The sequence below is a fragment of the Argopecten irradians genome, chromosome 11, assembly GCF_041381155.1.
Source record: "Argopecten irradians isolate NY chromosome 11, Ai_NY, whole genome shotgun sequence".
NCBI classification, from domain to species: Eukaryota; Metazoa; Mollusca; class Bivalvia; order Pectinida; family Pectinidae; genus Argopecten; species Argopecten irradians.
In genome coordinates, this window is record NC_091144.1 from 18,834,700 (window position 1) to 18,848,802 (window position 14,103).

A 14,103-nucleotide genomic window follows, 5' to 3' on the forward strand; every position below is an offset into this window, starting at 1 on the left:
AAATCCTTGAAAATCTCTGAAGGGCAAATCAATTAATGCATTTAGGTGTTTGATAGTGCGAAAATAGCTTATTAAAATGTATCATACAAACTTTTAGGTCACCTGACCATAGGGCATGGTGACCTATTGTGATAGTCTTTTGTCCGTCGTGCGTCGTCCGTGAACATTTCCTTGTAAACACAATAACTTGAGTATATATGAAATCAGCTTAATGGAATTTTGTATGTAGACTAACATTGGAAAGATCCAGCACAAATTAAAAATCAGCTTTTGAATGAAACTTACAGAGTTATTGCATTTTGCACTAATGATCCACAGGTTTACGACGTGCAAAAAAAATATAAAAAAAATACTAAAAATACTGAAAGGTTGTTTACTTAGCCCTGTATCCCATTTCCAGAAAATGGGGTAATTAATTTTAAAATGCCCTGAACACCACAAAAATCATCCGAATCATCTGAATATTTTTAGCGTACATTGAAGACAATTCCTTACTGGTCACTATGGTATATGATATGATGGGATTATGGGCGAATTTTATTTCATATCGAAAATTGAATTACGAGGATTCGTGTAAAAATCGTTAGTCGGAAAAGTACACGCTACATCCCCAGGTCACGAATTGGGGATGAGAATATATATATATATCCAGATAGTTCCACTATACAAGAAGACACAACATGAATATACCGCAGTCTCCCAAAACACACACCTCGCACAACATACACGCAACACACCGCATACATGGGAGGCCGTCCTTACATGACCATAGCTGTTAATAGGATGTTAATTAATCAAACAAACAAACAAATATATCCAGATATATACAGAATAGAGATCATGATTCATTTAAAACGTCCATGGTATATCTTAGTCCTCGCACAAACAAAAAAATTCTTAGACTCGTTTCATAAAAATCTCATATGAAATGAATAAACGAATTAAAGGTACTTTTTATCACATAATGAATTTTAAAGGATTTTTTTCATCTATTAAAAAACGGTATTTCTGAAATACAACGCATTACAGACTTCTACAAGGCGGGGTTTACTTAGGCCTCCATAAAAACATGGCTATGATGTCATCTTTTGTTGTCCCCAGTACTTTATTTAGGACTATTGATTCAAGTACTTGTTCTGTCTGTAGATTAGTACACCTTTCACTGTACATTAGTTTACCTGTAGCTGTAGAATTAGAGATGTTTTTGTTGTCCAGGAGCCCTGAAGATTATGCAGCTGGTTGATACTTAATTTCCTTCTAATTATTGCATAGCTTTTGTTTGTTTATTTGATTGCTTAATTAACGTCCTATGTACAGCCAGGATTATGTAAGGACGGTCACCCCATGTACGCAATGTGTTGCGTATATGTTTGCGAGGTGCTTTTTTTTGGAAGACTGGTATATTCGTGTTGTGTCCTTCTTGTATATGGGAACTATTGCCCTTTTTATAGTGCTGTATCACTGAAGCATGCGGCATGATGCCACCGAAGACACCAAGCAACACACCCTATCCGGTCACATTATACTAACAACGGGCGAACCAGTCGTCTCCCCTTCCGTTATGCTGAGCGCTAAGCAGAAGCAGAAAACTAACACTTTTAATTATTGCTTAAACAGTGGCAGCCGACTATTGCCATAATAGCCACAGCGAATATCTTTTAAAAAAACGACGATTTTACCGTTATATTAGTGCTGAGACAGAAGAAAATTAATTGAATTACACAATTTCACGTCGATATAGAGAAGATACATCTAAAGAGGCAAATTTGAAAAGTTGATGAAGTTGATGCAACCATGGTACTAGGCATTTAAAATAATTGTAAAACCTGTTTTGTTTGATTAAATTAACGTCCTATTATGCAGTCAGGATCATGTAAGGATGACCTCCCATGTATGTGAAGTGCGAGTGTGTGTGTTTTTGTGGAGACTAGTAAATTCATAATTTGACAGTTTCTGCTTCGAATCTAGAGTCTCATACAGTTTGAATGGTGTGCCGAGGATTTAGAGTCTCATAACCAGTTCTTCCGCACACCATTCCTAATGCCTCCCTTGGCACCGCCCTCAGGTTTTGGCCTTGAGTTAAGCGTTTGCCCCTATGAGGAAGGGTTTGGGTTCGGTCCCCTGGCCGTAAGACACAACAAAGTCTATGATAGTGGTAGTTTCTGCTCCCTGCTTAGCGCTCAGCATAACGTGAGTGGGGACGGCTGGTTTTACACGTAATCAGTATAATGTGACCGGGTGAGGTGTGTTGCTTGGTGTCTTCGGCGGCATGCTTCAGTGATGTAGCACTATAAAATGGGCAACAGTTCCCCCTATACAAGAAGACACAACATGAACATACCCGTAGTCCTCCTAAAACACGCACCTCGCACAAACATACACGCAACACACCGCATACATGGGAGGCCGTCCTTACATGACATTAGCTGTTAATAGGACGTTAATTAATCATACAAACAAAAACTTAAACCTTAAAACAATTTCTTCTCAAGAACCAGAAGGGCCAGGGTGCTGAGATTGGGCATGTAGCATGCTGGGATGAAAGGTTACCAAGTTATCGCAAATGAATGACCTTGATTACAAGGGTCAAATAGGCTAAAAAATTTAAACGACTTCTTGTGAAAAACCTAAAGAGTCCCAGAGACTGGATATTGGACTTGTAGCATGGTTGGGACCAAAAGACCTTCATTCATAGTCTAATTTATTAAATATTTCAGAAACTTCTTCTATTAATAGAGTTCTTTGTATTGCTTTAATTGTTTGCCACTACTATATTCTTCGAGGTGTTGTATTGTGCCAATAGGCAGATGACCGTTAAGGCCCATGGGCCTCTTGTCTTCTTTTAAATAACCGAGGTAAGTTATTAAATATACTGGACCTGTTGCCCTTTTTATGGTACTATATCAATGAAGTATGCCGCTGGGAAAAAAAAACCACCGTGTCACATATCATTCGAGCGCCTTCTGCGATACGTTATTTGCTATCACGGGCGATATTGCAATGCTCTTTTGCGCGTTGTTTATGAGCAATTCGTGTTGTCTTCATTTGATTAAGAGTACTGCAAATCGACCAGTCCAAAATGTTACACAGAACCTGATTTTTAAAGCATGAAATGTACTTTTTTCGGATCGAAAGGAATAGCGATTGTGGGCGGATAGATGAGAAGAAAGATTGTTGATTTGAAAGAAACCTTTAAGCCTGACCAAAGAAAATATACGTAAATGATCTGAATATATTAAGTTAAACATACATTAAGTTCAAAATTATCTAACAAGCAACTTCGACCTTAGTTTTAGAGCTTGAACATAAAGATAGCTAGAATTGTATCTGCAATTTCTATCTTAAAATGCGACTAAATTTTGAATCTCTCTCTTTCTAACGTCTCCATAATTAACATTGCCTCATTTTTTGCCTCGAGAACACTTGCACCTGGGACGAAGGCTCTGGATTCTGTGCCCTGGGAAAGATGTGTACATCATAATATACATAAAGAGACATTTCTACGCCTTAGCACTATACAGGAAAGGGTTCCACTATACAAGGAGACACATGATTATACACACGCTACACACCGTATACATGGGAGGCCGTCCTAACATGACCTTGGCAGTTAATAGGACGTTTATTTAATCAAACAAACAATTTCTGCTATTGCGCAGCGTTCAGCATTATGGTAGTGGAACGGCATGCTTCAGTATGATAGCACTATCAAAAGAACAAGAACTTTCCACTATAACAAAGATACGCAAAACCAATATACCCCAACCTCCCAATACATCTTGTATACAGGTGAGGTCTCATTAAATGGCCTAAGCTGTTGATAGGACGTAACACCTAATACACCAAACTGGTAAACTACATTGGTGTCTAAATTATAAGTTTATTTATGTTACCGTATAGCGTGATAATTTTGCGGAACTTAAATTTGGCGATTTGGCAGGTATGTATGTAGATCGCCAAAATTTAACTCGCGAAATAGTAACTTTCAGTTTTCTTGGTCAGATTGCCAAAAGTTACGACCGCGAACATTCCCCGCTATATGGTATTTAATTTGTTATTGTCAATGTTTTATACGAAAAAAAGAAGAGAGGATGTTGATTTGTATCTTCCCTATCCTTTAGGGATCGCAAAGATGACTGCCGATGGAATTAAAAACATTGAAAATGACGATTTTGAAGACTAATTTATTTATTCATTAACTAATATCCTGTCAATCCGGAAAAAATTAATAAACTATTTTTGAATACATATTATCTTACGAATAAAAACGGCGTATTCATTTATTATTTTTATTTTTCTAATTTTGAACCAATTTAACAAATTTTACCAATTTGAATAGACATTGTTGTATTAATTCGCGTTTTTTTTAATATATATATATATATTGATAATTGGTAAGTTGTATATTTATTCACGTCTAAAGCTGCCCTGCAGGTAGGGCGTTAGAATTGTACCTGCTGCCCCTATTATATGATTGTAAAAGGCGACTAAATTGAGGATCTTATCTTTTCTCTTCTTCCTAACTGACTTTATCTTTCCTTATGTCTCCTTTGGCACCGCCCCACTTTTGGCCTTGAGTTGAGCGTTCGCCCCACAACACGCAACACACAGCATACATGGGAGGCCGTCCTTACATGACCCTGTCTGTAAATAGGACGTTAATTAATCAAACAAACAAACAAACAAATAAGCACATCTTAAGAACTACCTTCGTACCGTTAACAAAATCATGATGAGTTTCCCAGTGTTGTGAAATATGTTAAAATATCAGTTATTTCGTATTTATATGTTTTTATATTGTAGTGTAATTTTACAGAAATTCTTTTCTTTATAGATTGAAATACTCACAAAAATATATGAATGCATATTATTTTTTGTGTTTCAATGCAAAAAAAAAAAAAAAAAAAAAAAAAAGAAATAACATGTTTAAGTGTTTTAATGGAAAGCGAGGTCATTATTGTTACTCGGTAATTATGTATGTAGAAAATTTAGCATGGGTAAATGCTATTTGATAAAATCATTTGTAAACAGATTTAACATCTTATGCCTGTTAATCTGTATGAAATGTATAATATAAATAAACGTTCTTAGAATCAAAGTGTTTAAAACGCTCTGAACCCATTTAAGATCCTATGTGTTACATCGATTGGCAAACAAACAATCAGAATCATAGTGATCTCTACCCGAGACTGTAAACATTGAGCAGACCCTGACCGGCGATAAGGATTACCACATGCAGGGGGCGCTGATTTGTGCGACATAGTAATTAACGCCAGACGGCGCTAGTGTTATAGTCTGGGCCTGATTATTACAGACCAAGGAAGATAAATTTTACGATATGGAAAGCCAGCTTCCACTCCTGTCGCGATTTAGTCGTGTAGTTTGTTAAACCCGCTGATAATACATTATGTATTTTACGCCTTTAGCTTGATACAACTTGTTGGATTGTCGTGAACTCATCAGCATTAATTGTCATAATAGGAGGGGGTAATTTCTGTTTGATAATAAAACAATGTGATGATGTACCCATAACGTCTCGAAAAAGTGATAGGAAATTATGTGGCATACCAAATTAGTTATGGAAGCCTCCAGTTTAGACTGACCGTATATGTAATTTACTGCATTTATATATGTATAATAGCCAGTTTTGCATAATGTATACAAGTACAAATTCAACTCCTCAGAAATTATAGATAAATGATGTCTATGTGGTGTTTTTAACATTTTATCCTAATCATTTTGTTTGATATTCCTTCATTTAAATAATTTCTGATCTTCGTTTCTTTTCACGAATAATTTTGTTAAACTGATGATAAGTAAATATGATGTGGTCCATGCCCGTACAATAATTTATGTTGCATTTGAAAATTAAGTGATTATACACGAGTATAAATAATCTGTATTATATGAAAATGTACAGTATTATATTACAGACAAATGAAGCTTTCTAGTCGATACATATGTTTTAGTCATTGATGTCTTACCAATTATCTCTTTCAACAGCGTTTGTTTGTCGTCATCATTAATTTTGTAGAACATTTGATACAAGTCTACTTAAGTATATTTCTTAAATATTTTGAATTTCATTCTTTTTAAGAAAGTAGCCGGGATGTGCTTGTACAAACTATTTTCATGTTCTTCGCCGGAAACTATTTTTCCAATCATTAAAAAAAGAAAGACATGTTCCATATTGAAACTAATTTTATCTTCAATCAATAAATGCTTTCGAATATATAATCCCAGTAATTCCCAATGAAATGGTTCATTTGTTGTCCTATTGTACTGAATCATAACAAAACAATTTATATTAAGAAGATTAGACAAGATAGAATGCGGAAACAGATTTTCGCTTTATTTTATTTTATTTTTCTATTTTTTTGCAATATCAATAAGCTATTATAGTATTCTTCAAAGAATGAAAGTGAAAAAAAATTGAAGTAGGAAGACCACATGCAAAATTGCTTCTTATCAATGCTTTTGCGAATACCTTTATCTTTGCTGTTTCGTAGATTTATTTCATAGATATAAACAATGATCTAATTTTTTATTCTAATTTTCAGAAGCTAATGAATTCTGGAAATTTGGTACACGAGGTATTTGTTTTGTTCCTTCTGGTGACGCTTGCAGCCCCATCACCGATTATCAGGGATACCGAAGGATCTTACAGATTTCCACCAAGTTTTACTGACACATTCCCTGCCAATAGACCACGAGACAATCACAACCATGCTCCTCGTCCTTTAACGAACATTCAAACGAACCCAGACGCGGTGACAGAACAATTATCACCCATACCATCGCCAGTCGGATATGTAGATACTGATCATGTAGTGACTCTGAAGGGAAACTCCTTCCCGGTGGTAGGAGATCAGCAACCAGTTCTCAAGATCTCAGGGTCCGCATCCTTACATTTTCGATTCTGGAAAAGCATATCGAAAAAGGCGATACCTACAGTACAATTTCTCAGAAATTCACTAGAACATCTGGTTTTAAATTATGTAAGTACATGTAAAAAATGTAGTTTGATGAGGCGATGCATATTGTATTTTTAATTCTATGGAAAAATTATTTTAAACATCGTTGTTCCTTTTTAAAACTAAACAATGATATCTGTATTTAGCAATAACAACAAATGTTATTGTTGTTGAAACAGTTGTTGAATATTTGCTAATATCAGAACTAGAGTGTAAGAAACACATTAGTTGAAAATCTGCGTGTATGAAACTTAGGATAACTTATAATTTGTTTTATCGAAAAAAGTTAAGAACAAACATATGTTTTATCATTGTCAAATTATTTAATACTTGTAAATACTATTGATAAGTTTAAACATTCCATACTGATGTAAATTGATTGTAATATTCTATAATTACAGTGCCAGGACAACAGTGAAATCATACCAGATGACTGTTTGGATTTCGCCCTTAATCTCGTCAGTAACTGGAATGTAGAGGACTTCATCCGATCGCCATCGGAGAATGTGATGCTGATCAAAAATCAAAAGAAATTTGACAAGGTATTTATTTTATATGCTTTTCGTCAATGCTAAAAATCCATCAGCTGCTGTAAGGGTGGATATTTTCGCGAATTCTAAATTTCGCGATTTGTATGCATAAAACTTTCACGGTGTTGTTTTTTCGGGATATATACACTTTAAGACATTTCACAACTAAGGTAATATCCGTAATAACTAATAATAATTAGTAGTAGTATACACGTATAAAATATTACACACGGAGGAAATTCTCATGATCGGGTGGCTTTCGCATAATCAATAAATAATCCCCCTCACGAAAATTTCCACTTTTATAGTATGCACATTTCGGAAATTTGAAGTTGTGTTGTGGCATTGGTAATATCGATATTAAAAACCAAATTTCTTAAGTGGTAACAATTTTCATTGCAAAACCAGTTTGCAACGATCAACGTTCGATAATAAGATCATTTTTAGCATGTGCTTGATTAAGATATCGATTGTCCAAAGATAAACTTTCGCGAAATACCTGGAAGTCTATCGCACGCAGAGTTGGTCAACAGTAATTTTTTCTAAACCATCATCCGATATAATACATGTCGAGCATTAATTAGCTTAATCACTGTATTGTCAATTTCGTTTTATGCTTAAATGAAATATAAAATATACTGAATTCTTTAGCATTGAGTAGTCTTTCAATAACATGTGTGACTCTATCAAGTCTATGCGTATTGTGTTGTTACGGTAGAGTAACCATGTCTCGCCCTACATATCCACCTTACAAGTGTTCATTCATGTTTCAGAAATTACTAACTGACGTCATCCAAGTGCTTCGTTACAATCGGAGAAACCTGACCGACCTCCTTGCTATAGAAAAGCGACATATTTGTGGAAGCGAGGTCGCTTGTGACGTCGACTGCAGTCTGGGGTCCTCCCTCTTCTGTGTCCTGAATGATGTTATTGTTCCAGACATAGACGAGCTCATCATTGGTCTGGGAAAGGAGGTGAGTTTGGGAAGGGAATATTTAAATCAGATTGAGGATGGTAGTTATGTGTACCTTTGATGACCATCATTTAAACTATATCCTTAAACAGTATATTATACAAAAAACAAAAGTTGCTTTTATTTTCTTTCTAAAGTATCTATTTCCTTGTTAGATTTGCTCATAGAACATAATATAACTTATTATCATATCTTTACATATTGTTAACACTTTTTAAAAATGATGAAAAAAAAATAGTTATCTTTCCCTCTTCGTAATATTTAATTATTTTGTTACAAAAATATTTCGCTTTGTAAACGTTTTGTAATTCTAAGACAGCATTTAATATACAAGCCAATATACATATATGACTACAGAATCATTTGGCTGATATTTCAAAAAGCATACGCATCCGATATTTAACTTACATTTCCATTTATTTACTTTCAGGCCAAATCCTACTTCGGTGCTAGAATAAGTCGGAACATACCGCAGCAAATGAACCCAGAGAGAATGAAGTATTATTCCAAATACAGAGTATTTTATGTACTCGGGACTATGTATAACATGATGCTGCAAATGTTTGAGACGGAAACGGCTCTTAGCTACATACTTGACCTTTCAAACTTATCACGTCTGCAGGTTAAATTGTGAAATCATAAAGCGAATCTTTATTTTTTCAGTCGCCTCTGAAATTGTTGAATGAACTGCTCCATCCTCACTTACGGCTATGGTTTACATGCGTCTTCGGGATGAAATGAGGGGTTTTGCTTGGTTGGAATATTCCATGACTGTAATATACCTAGTCTAATTATCTTTTTATTCGCTTGTTTTATTCGTTTATTTATTTAATTTATGCATTGTTAATTTGTATTTATAAACTTTTTTTATTTACTCGTTTTTGACAGAATTTATACACATATCTCATTGTCATCCATAAGCATTTATTAGAAGAGATTTAAATCTAAATCATTTTTATAAACTGTCGATATTGCGTTAGTCAACTCGTCTAGTTTATTCTATTGCAAATGTATAATGCAATACTTTGTTTCCGTCTTATAATTGATAAAAATGATGCCTCGGTGGCCGAGCGGTTAAGATGTCCCTCCTCCACGTCTGCAATGACACTGGTTGTTAATAAGACTTCTTAGGATTAACTTAGATGAATTTTTATGTTATGAAGATATAACACAAAAATCTTGAGTGTATACCGTAACATAAAAATCTATTCAAATTAACACTTTAATTCAATTAAATAAAGATAATCCATTCATCAGAAACGACGTTATAAACGACCATTCTTTCCTTTATGGGATGATACATAATTTTTTTAAGCCAATAGAAATGCTCATTACAAATAAAATTGAATTATGAAAAAAAAATCAAGCCAAACCTACATGACGTGAACAGAACGGTATAGATATCCTGATTACACCAAGGATATGTGGTAATATACCTACCAATAGTTCAACTTTTCCAACGATTTCATTGGATTGTGTTAGCGATCTTTTGCATAATATCCTGTTTAAGTCCATAATAATGAAATGGCGTATACAATTGTCCAAAATGATTCTATTCAGACGAATTTAAGTACATTCATCATTTTTGAAGTAGGACATCTTCGATATAGTTTTTCTTCCTATTACTTCATTTGAAAAATTGCAGGTTTTGTGATAGAGGAGAGAGGGGATACTCGAAATGGGGGGGGGGGGGGGGGGGGGGGGGGGGTGTTCATACAATGTCTGACGACCTAAAGCTGTCTGTCTAGTGGTTTAATGTCAGACTATTTACCACTTCGTCACTCGACCACATCCAGTAGCCAAATATTTCGAGATTTTCTTAAACTGACTCGTCTTTTCAATGCATTCGCCATTTTAATAGATGACATCAGTTGTGGTTTACAATATCATGAAAACTAATATATGATGAACTATCAGGAAATGTCTCATATCTAATTACCCAATTTTTTATTTGCAGTCAATAATGTACACGTACGAATGTTTATTTATTGTATTGTGTTTTGTAAATGTATGTATTTTTAGGCCAATTTTATTTATGTGGAATGTACTGTGCTATTGCACAAAATGTTTAATATTGATGATCCATGAGCATCTATATTTCTCAGGTTGTGTTGTGTTTAAAAATAGACTTTAGTCTAGAAATGAGAACTATAATATTTTACGCACTTATGTTATTTAGATATGTAAACTTGAAATATTAAAATTGATTTACACTATTCATTATACGCTTTAGACTTTTTTATAGACCGACAAACTATGATTGAATGGCATATACTTATTTTCACTCCAGAATAAAGATTAAAATCTACACAATGACAATTTCGCAAACATTGTAATCAAAACGATCATAACATTAAGGTGTAAGATAAAAAAAAAGTTATCTTATACATCCTGCTATACATTGTATCTATTTTAGCGACTATCAAGAGTTAACTCCCCTATACCGTACACCGTCATATACTATTTTGTTGTGCTATATACACTGCCCTCCGGTTTGTGTCGTTTTGTTTTATTCATTTTAAATTGTTTGCATCTTATAAATGACATTCGACATTTTTAAAATATAGAACGTTTATATAGCTATTATCCCAAGACCATGCCATTATAGTTTGTTAAGGTGTAGGGAATTATCCACTCTGTTTGTGTTGATACAAATTAAAACCGAAACATCTCTTTTTTATAAAAACGTAAATCGAATATAAATTAAGTTATGATATAGAAAAGCTATTAGCTCACTGGTGACACTGCACTTAAAAACACTTCCATAATAATTTGAAAATTGCTAAATGTCTATCTCCCAATTCAGTACCGTAACTGACTTTGCTACTCAGCAGTGAATTTGATCTACATTCTTTACATACCCTGCTACATTTGTGTTTGTAGGTTTGATAATAAATATATATATATATATATATAATTTTGTTATTTGTGAACTTGCAGTTCGCCATACTTAATATGATTGGTCTTACTTTTTGGCTGTCAAATAACCAAAAACGTCTTTGAAATACCAAATGGCATGCTGTGTTTAGAAATACGTGACATATATTACCAGATATCAGATTAATTAGTGGGCCACTTTCTAAAAAAATGCAAACCACGTTATTTTCGTATGATAGATAACAACAAAAATAACACTTTTGGTGGGGACCAACATCCATATTCATATTTTTATTCATCCGTGTGGTATCAAATTGTGTTTGACATACTGAATTTATAAATGCAAATCTATAAATTCAACGTCGTTGATACTTTAAAATCACCACCAATTACAAATATTTGTAGATACATAAATTTGCTATCAAAGGTTCTCACAGATAAGTATCCATCCATACATACGCTTTTTAAAAAAATCGTATTTCGCGAAAAGTGGTTAACTAGGCATGGTGAATAGGGTCGTGGTTTGGAAGACTGGAATTGTTCTTGCTGTCTTGCTGTGTCTCGTTTTGATTATGGAATATTTGACTGTGTCATAGTGCTATCTTAATAACGACGTTAACATGCTCTACAAGCAAATCGATAAACGTTTCATATATCGAAAATTAATCAATTGATATTAAAGATCGAAAAATTGTCATAGTATTCATCATTTCATTGGCCTTAATGATATGTATACTATATCTATGATATAAAGAAAAATCAAAGATTTTAAAAAGAGTTTGAGAATACAATGCATTAATAACTGTCGGTTGTTTGATTCTTTGTCTTTGTTATCCCCCGCCCAACGAAGTTGGCGGGGGATATACAAATGGGTTCCGTCCGTCCGTCCGTCCGTCCGTACGAATGGTTTCCGGAGCATAACTCTAAAACCAGTAGAGATATTGCTATTTTTAGGTTTTCATTTTTTGCATATTTTCCGTAACCATGGAAACATTGCTGAAAATATCATATTTTTGTACCAGGTTCGTTTCCGGAGCATAACTCTAAAACCAGAAGAGATATTTCCACGAAACTTCATAGACACATTGGTCTTATGGTCTAGTAGTGCCTTTTACTATTTTCAGGTTTTCACTTTTTGTACTTTTTTTTCTGTAACCATGGAAACATTGCTGAAAATGGCAGATTTTTGTGTAAGAATCGTTTCCGGAGCACAACTCTAAAACCAGCAGAGATATTTCCATGAAACTTCATAGACACATTGTCCTTATGGTCAAGTAGTGCCTTTTGCTATTTTTAGGTTTTCATTTTTTGCACTTGTTCTGTAGCCATGGAAACATTGCTGAAAATATCATATTTTTGTACCAGGTTTGTTTCCGCAGCATAACTGGAAAACCAGCAGAGATATTTCCATGAAACTTCATAGACACATTGTTCTTATGGCCTAGTAGTGCCTTTTGCTATTTTTAAGTTTTCACTTTTTGTGCTTTTTTCTGTAACCATAGAAACATTGCTGAAAATATCATATTTTTGTAGCAGGTTCATTTCCGGAGCATAACTCTAAAACCAGAAGAGATATTTCCACGAAACTTCATAGACACATTGGTCTTATGGTCTAGTAGTGCCTTTTACTATTTTCAGATTTTCACTTTTTGTACTTTTTTTTCTGTAACCATGGAAACATTGCTGAAAATGGCAGATTTTTGTGTAAGAATCGTTTCCGGAGCACAACTCTAAAACCAGCAGAGATATTTCCATGAAACTTCATAGACACATTGTCCTTATGGTCAAGTAGTGCCTTTTGCTATTTTTAGGTTTTCATTTTTTGCACTTGTTCTGTAGCCATGGAAACATTGCTGAAAATATCATATTTTTGTACCAGGTTTGTTTCCGCAGCATAACTGGAAAACCAGCAGAGATATTTCCATGAAACTTCATAGACACATTGTTCTTATGGCCTAGTAGTGCCTTTTGCTATTTTTAGGTTTTCACTTTTTGTGCTTTTTTCTGTAACCATAGAAACATTGCTGAAAATATCATATTTTTGTAGCAGGTTCATTTCCGGAGCATAACTCAAAAACCAGCATAGATATTTCCACGAAACTTCATAGACACATTCTTTTTATGGTCTAGTAGTACCTTTTGCTATTTTTAGGTTTTCATTTTTTTTTTTACCGTTTCCGTTAACATTGCTGAAAATATCATGGTAAATGGTAAATGTTACTTTGCAAAACTCCACCCATCTTTGTGTACATAGTCTAATATAAATGTCAAGGCTGTATACCTGATTCAACAATTGCAGCCCCGCTCTACTTGAAATATACTCCATCTTTCTTTAGCATAACTTCCTTTTTCCTGTTTTTTTTCATGCACATAAGTCTCCACAATCAAACTTACTTCAGCTTTGATATCTCCATTGGCGGGGGATCTGAATGACTATGTCCTTGTTTTATTAAAATTTGAAAAATATGCACTATCACTATGTTATGCAGCAAAAGAATGTTTATTAGTGACCTTGGTATAGAGATTAAGAAGATTTACATCCCTGTATATATTTATCTTGACAAAGTAAATGTTGTATGGTTTTCCACAAATGTGTGAATTTCACGTAACACAGCATGACCTAGAGGGTAAACAGTATCCAAATGATCATTATATATTATTGAATTGAAAAATAATATTTATGTTTTGATTTCAGTCGGTCTAAAACAAAATTCTGAAATTGCGTAACACAAAGAAGATAAGTACAATG

At 34.1% G+C, this 14,103-nt stretch overlaps 1 protein-coding gene across 1 annotated transcript; it reads left to right on the forward strand.

Annotated features, from left to right (window-relative positions):
* Positions 1-6,519: 6,519 nt before the first annotated feature.
* Positions 6,520-10,141, forward strand: LOC138335742 (uncharacterized). The gene is made up of 4 exons (XM_069284907.1): positions 6,520-6,998; positions 7,376-7,516; positions 8,278-8,478; positions 8,908-10,141. The coding sequence occupies exons 1-4, from the start codon at positions 6,567-6,569 to the stop codon at positions 9,109-9,111; spliced, it is 978 nt and encodes a 325-aa protein (XP_069141008.1). The 5' UTR covers positions 6,520-6,566; the 3' UTR covers positions 9,112-10,141.
* The last annotated feature ends 3,962 nt before the right edge of the window (positions 10,142-14,103 follow it).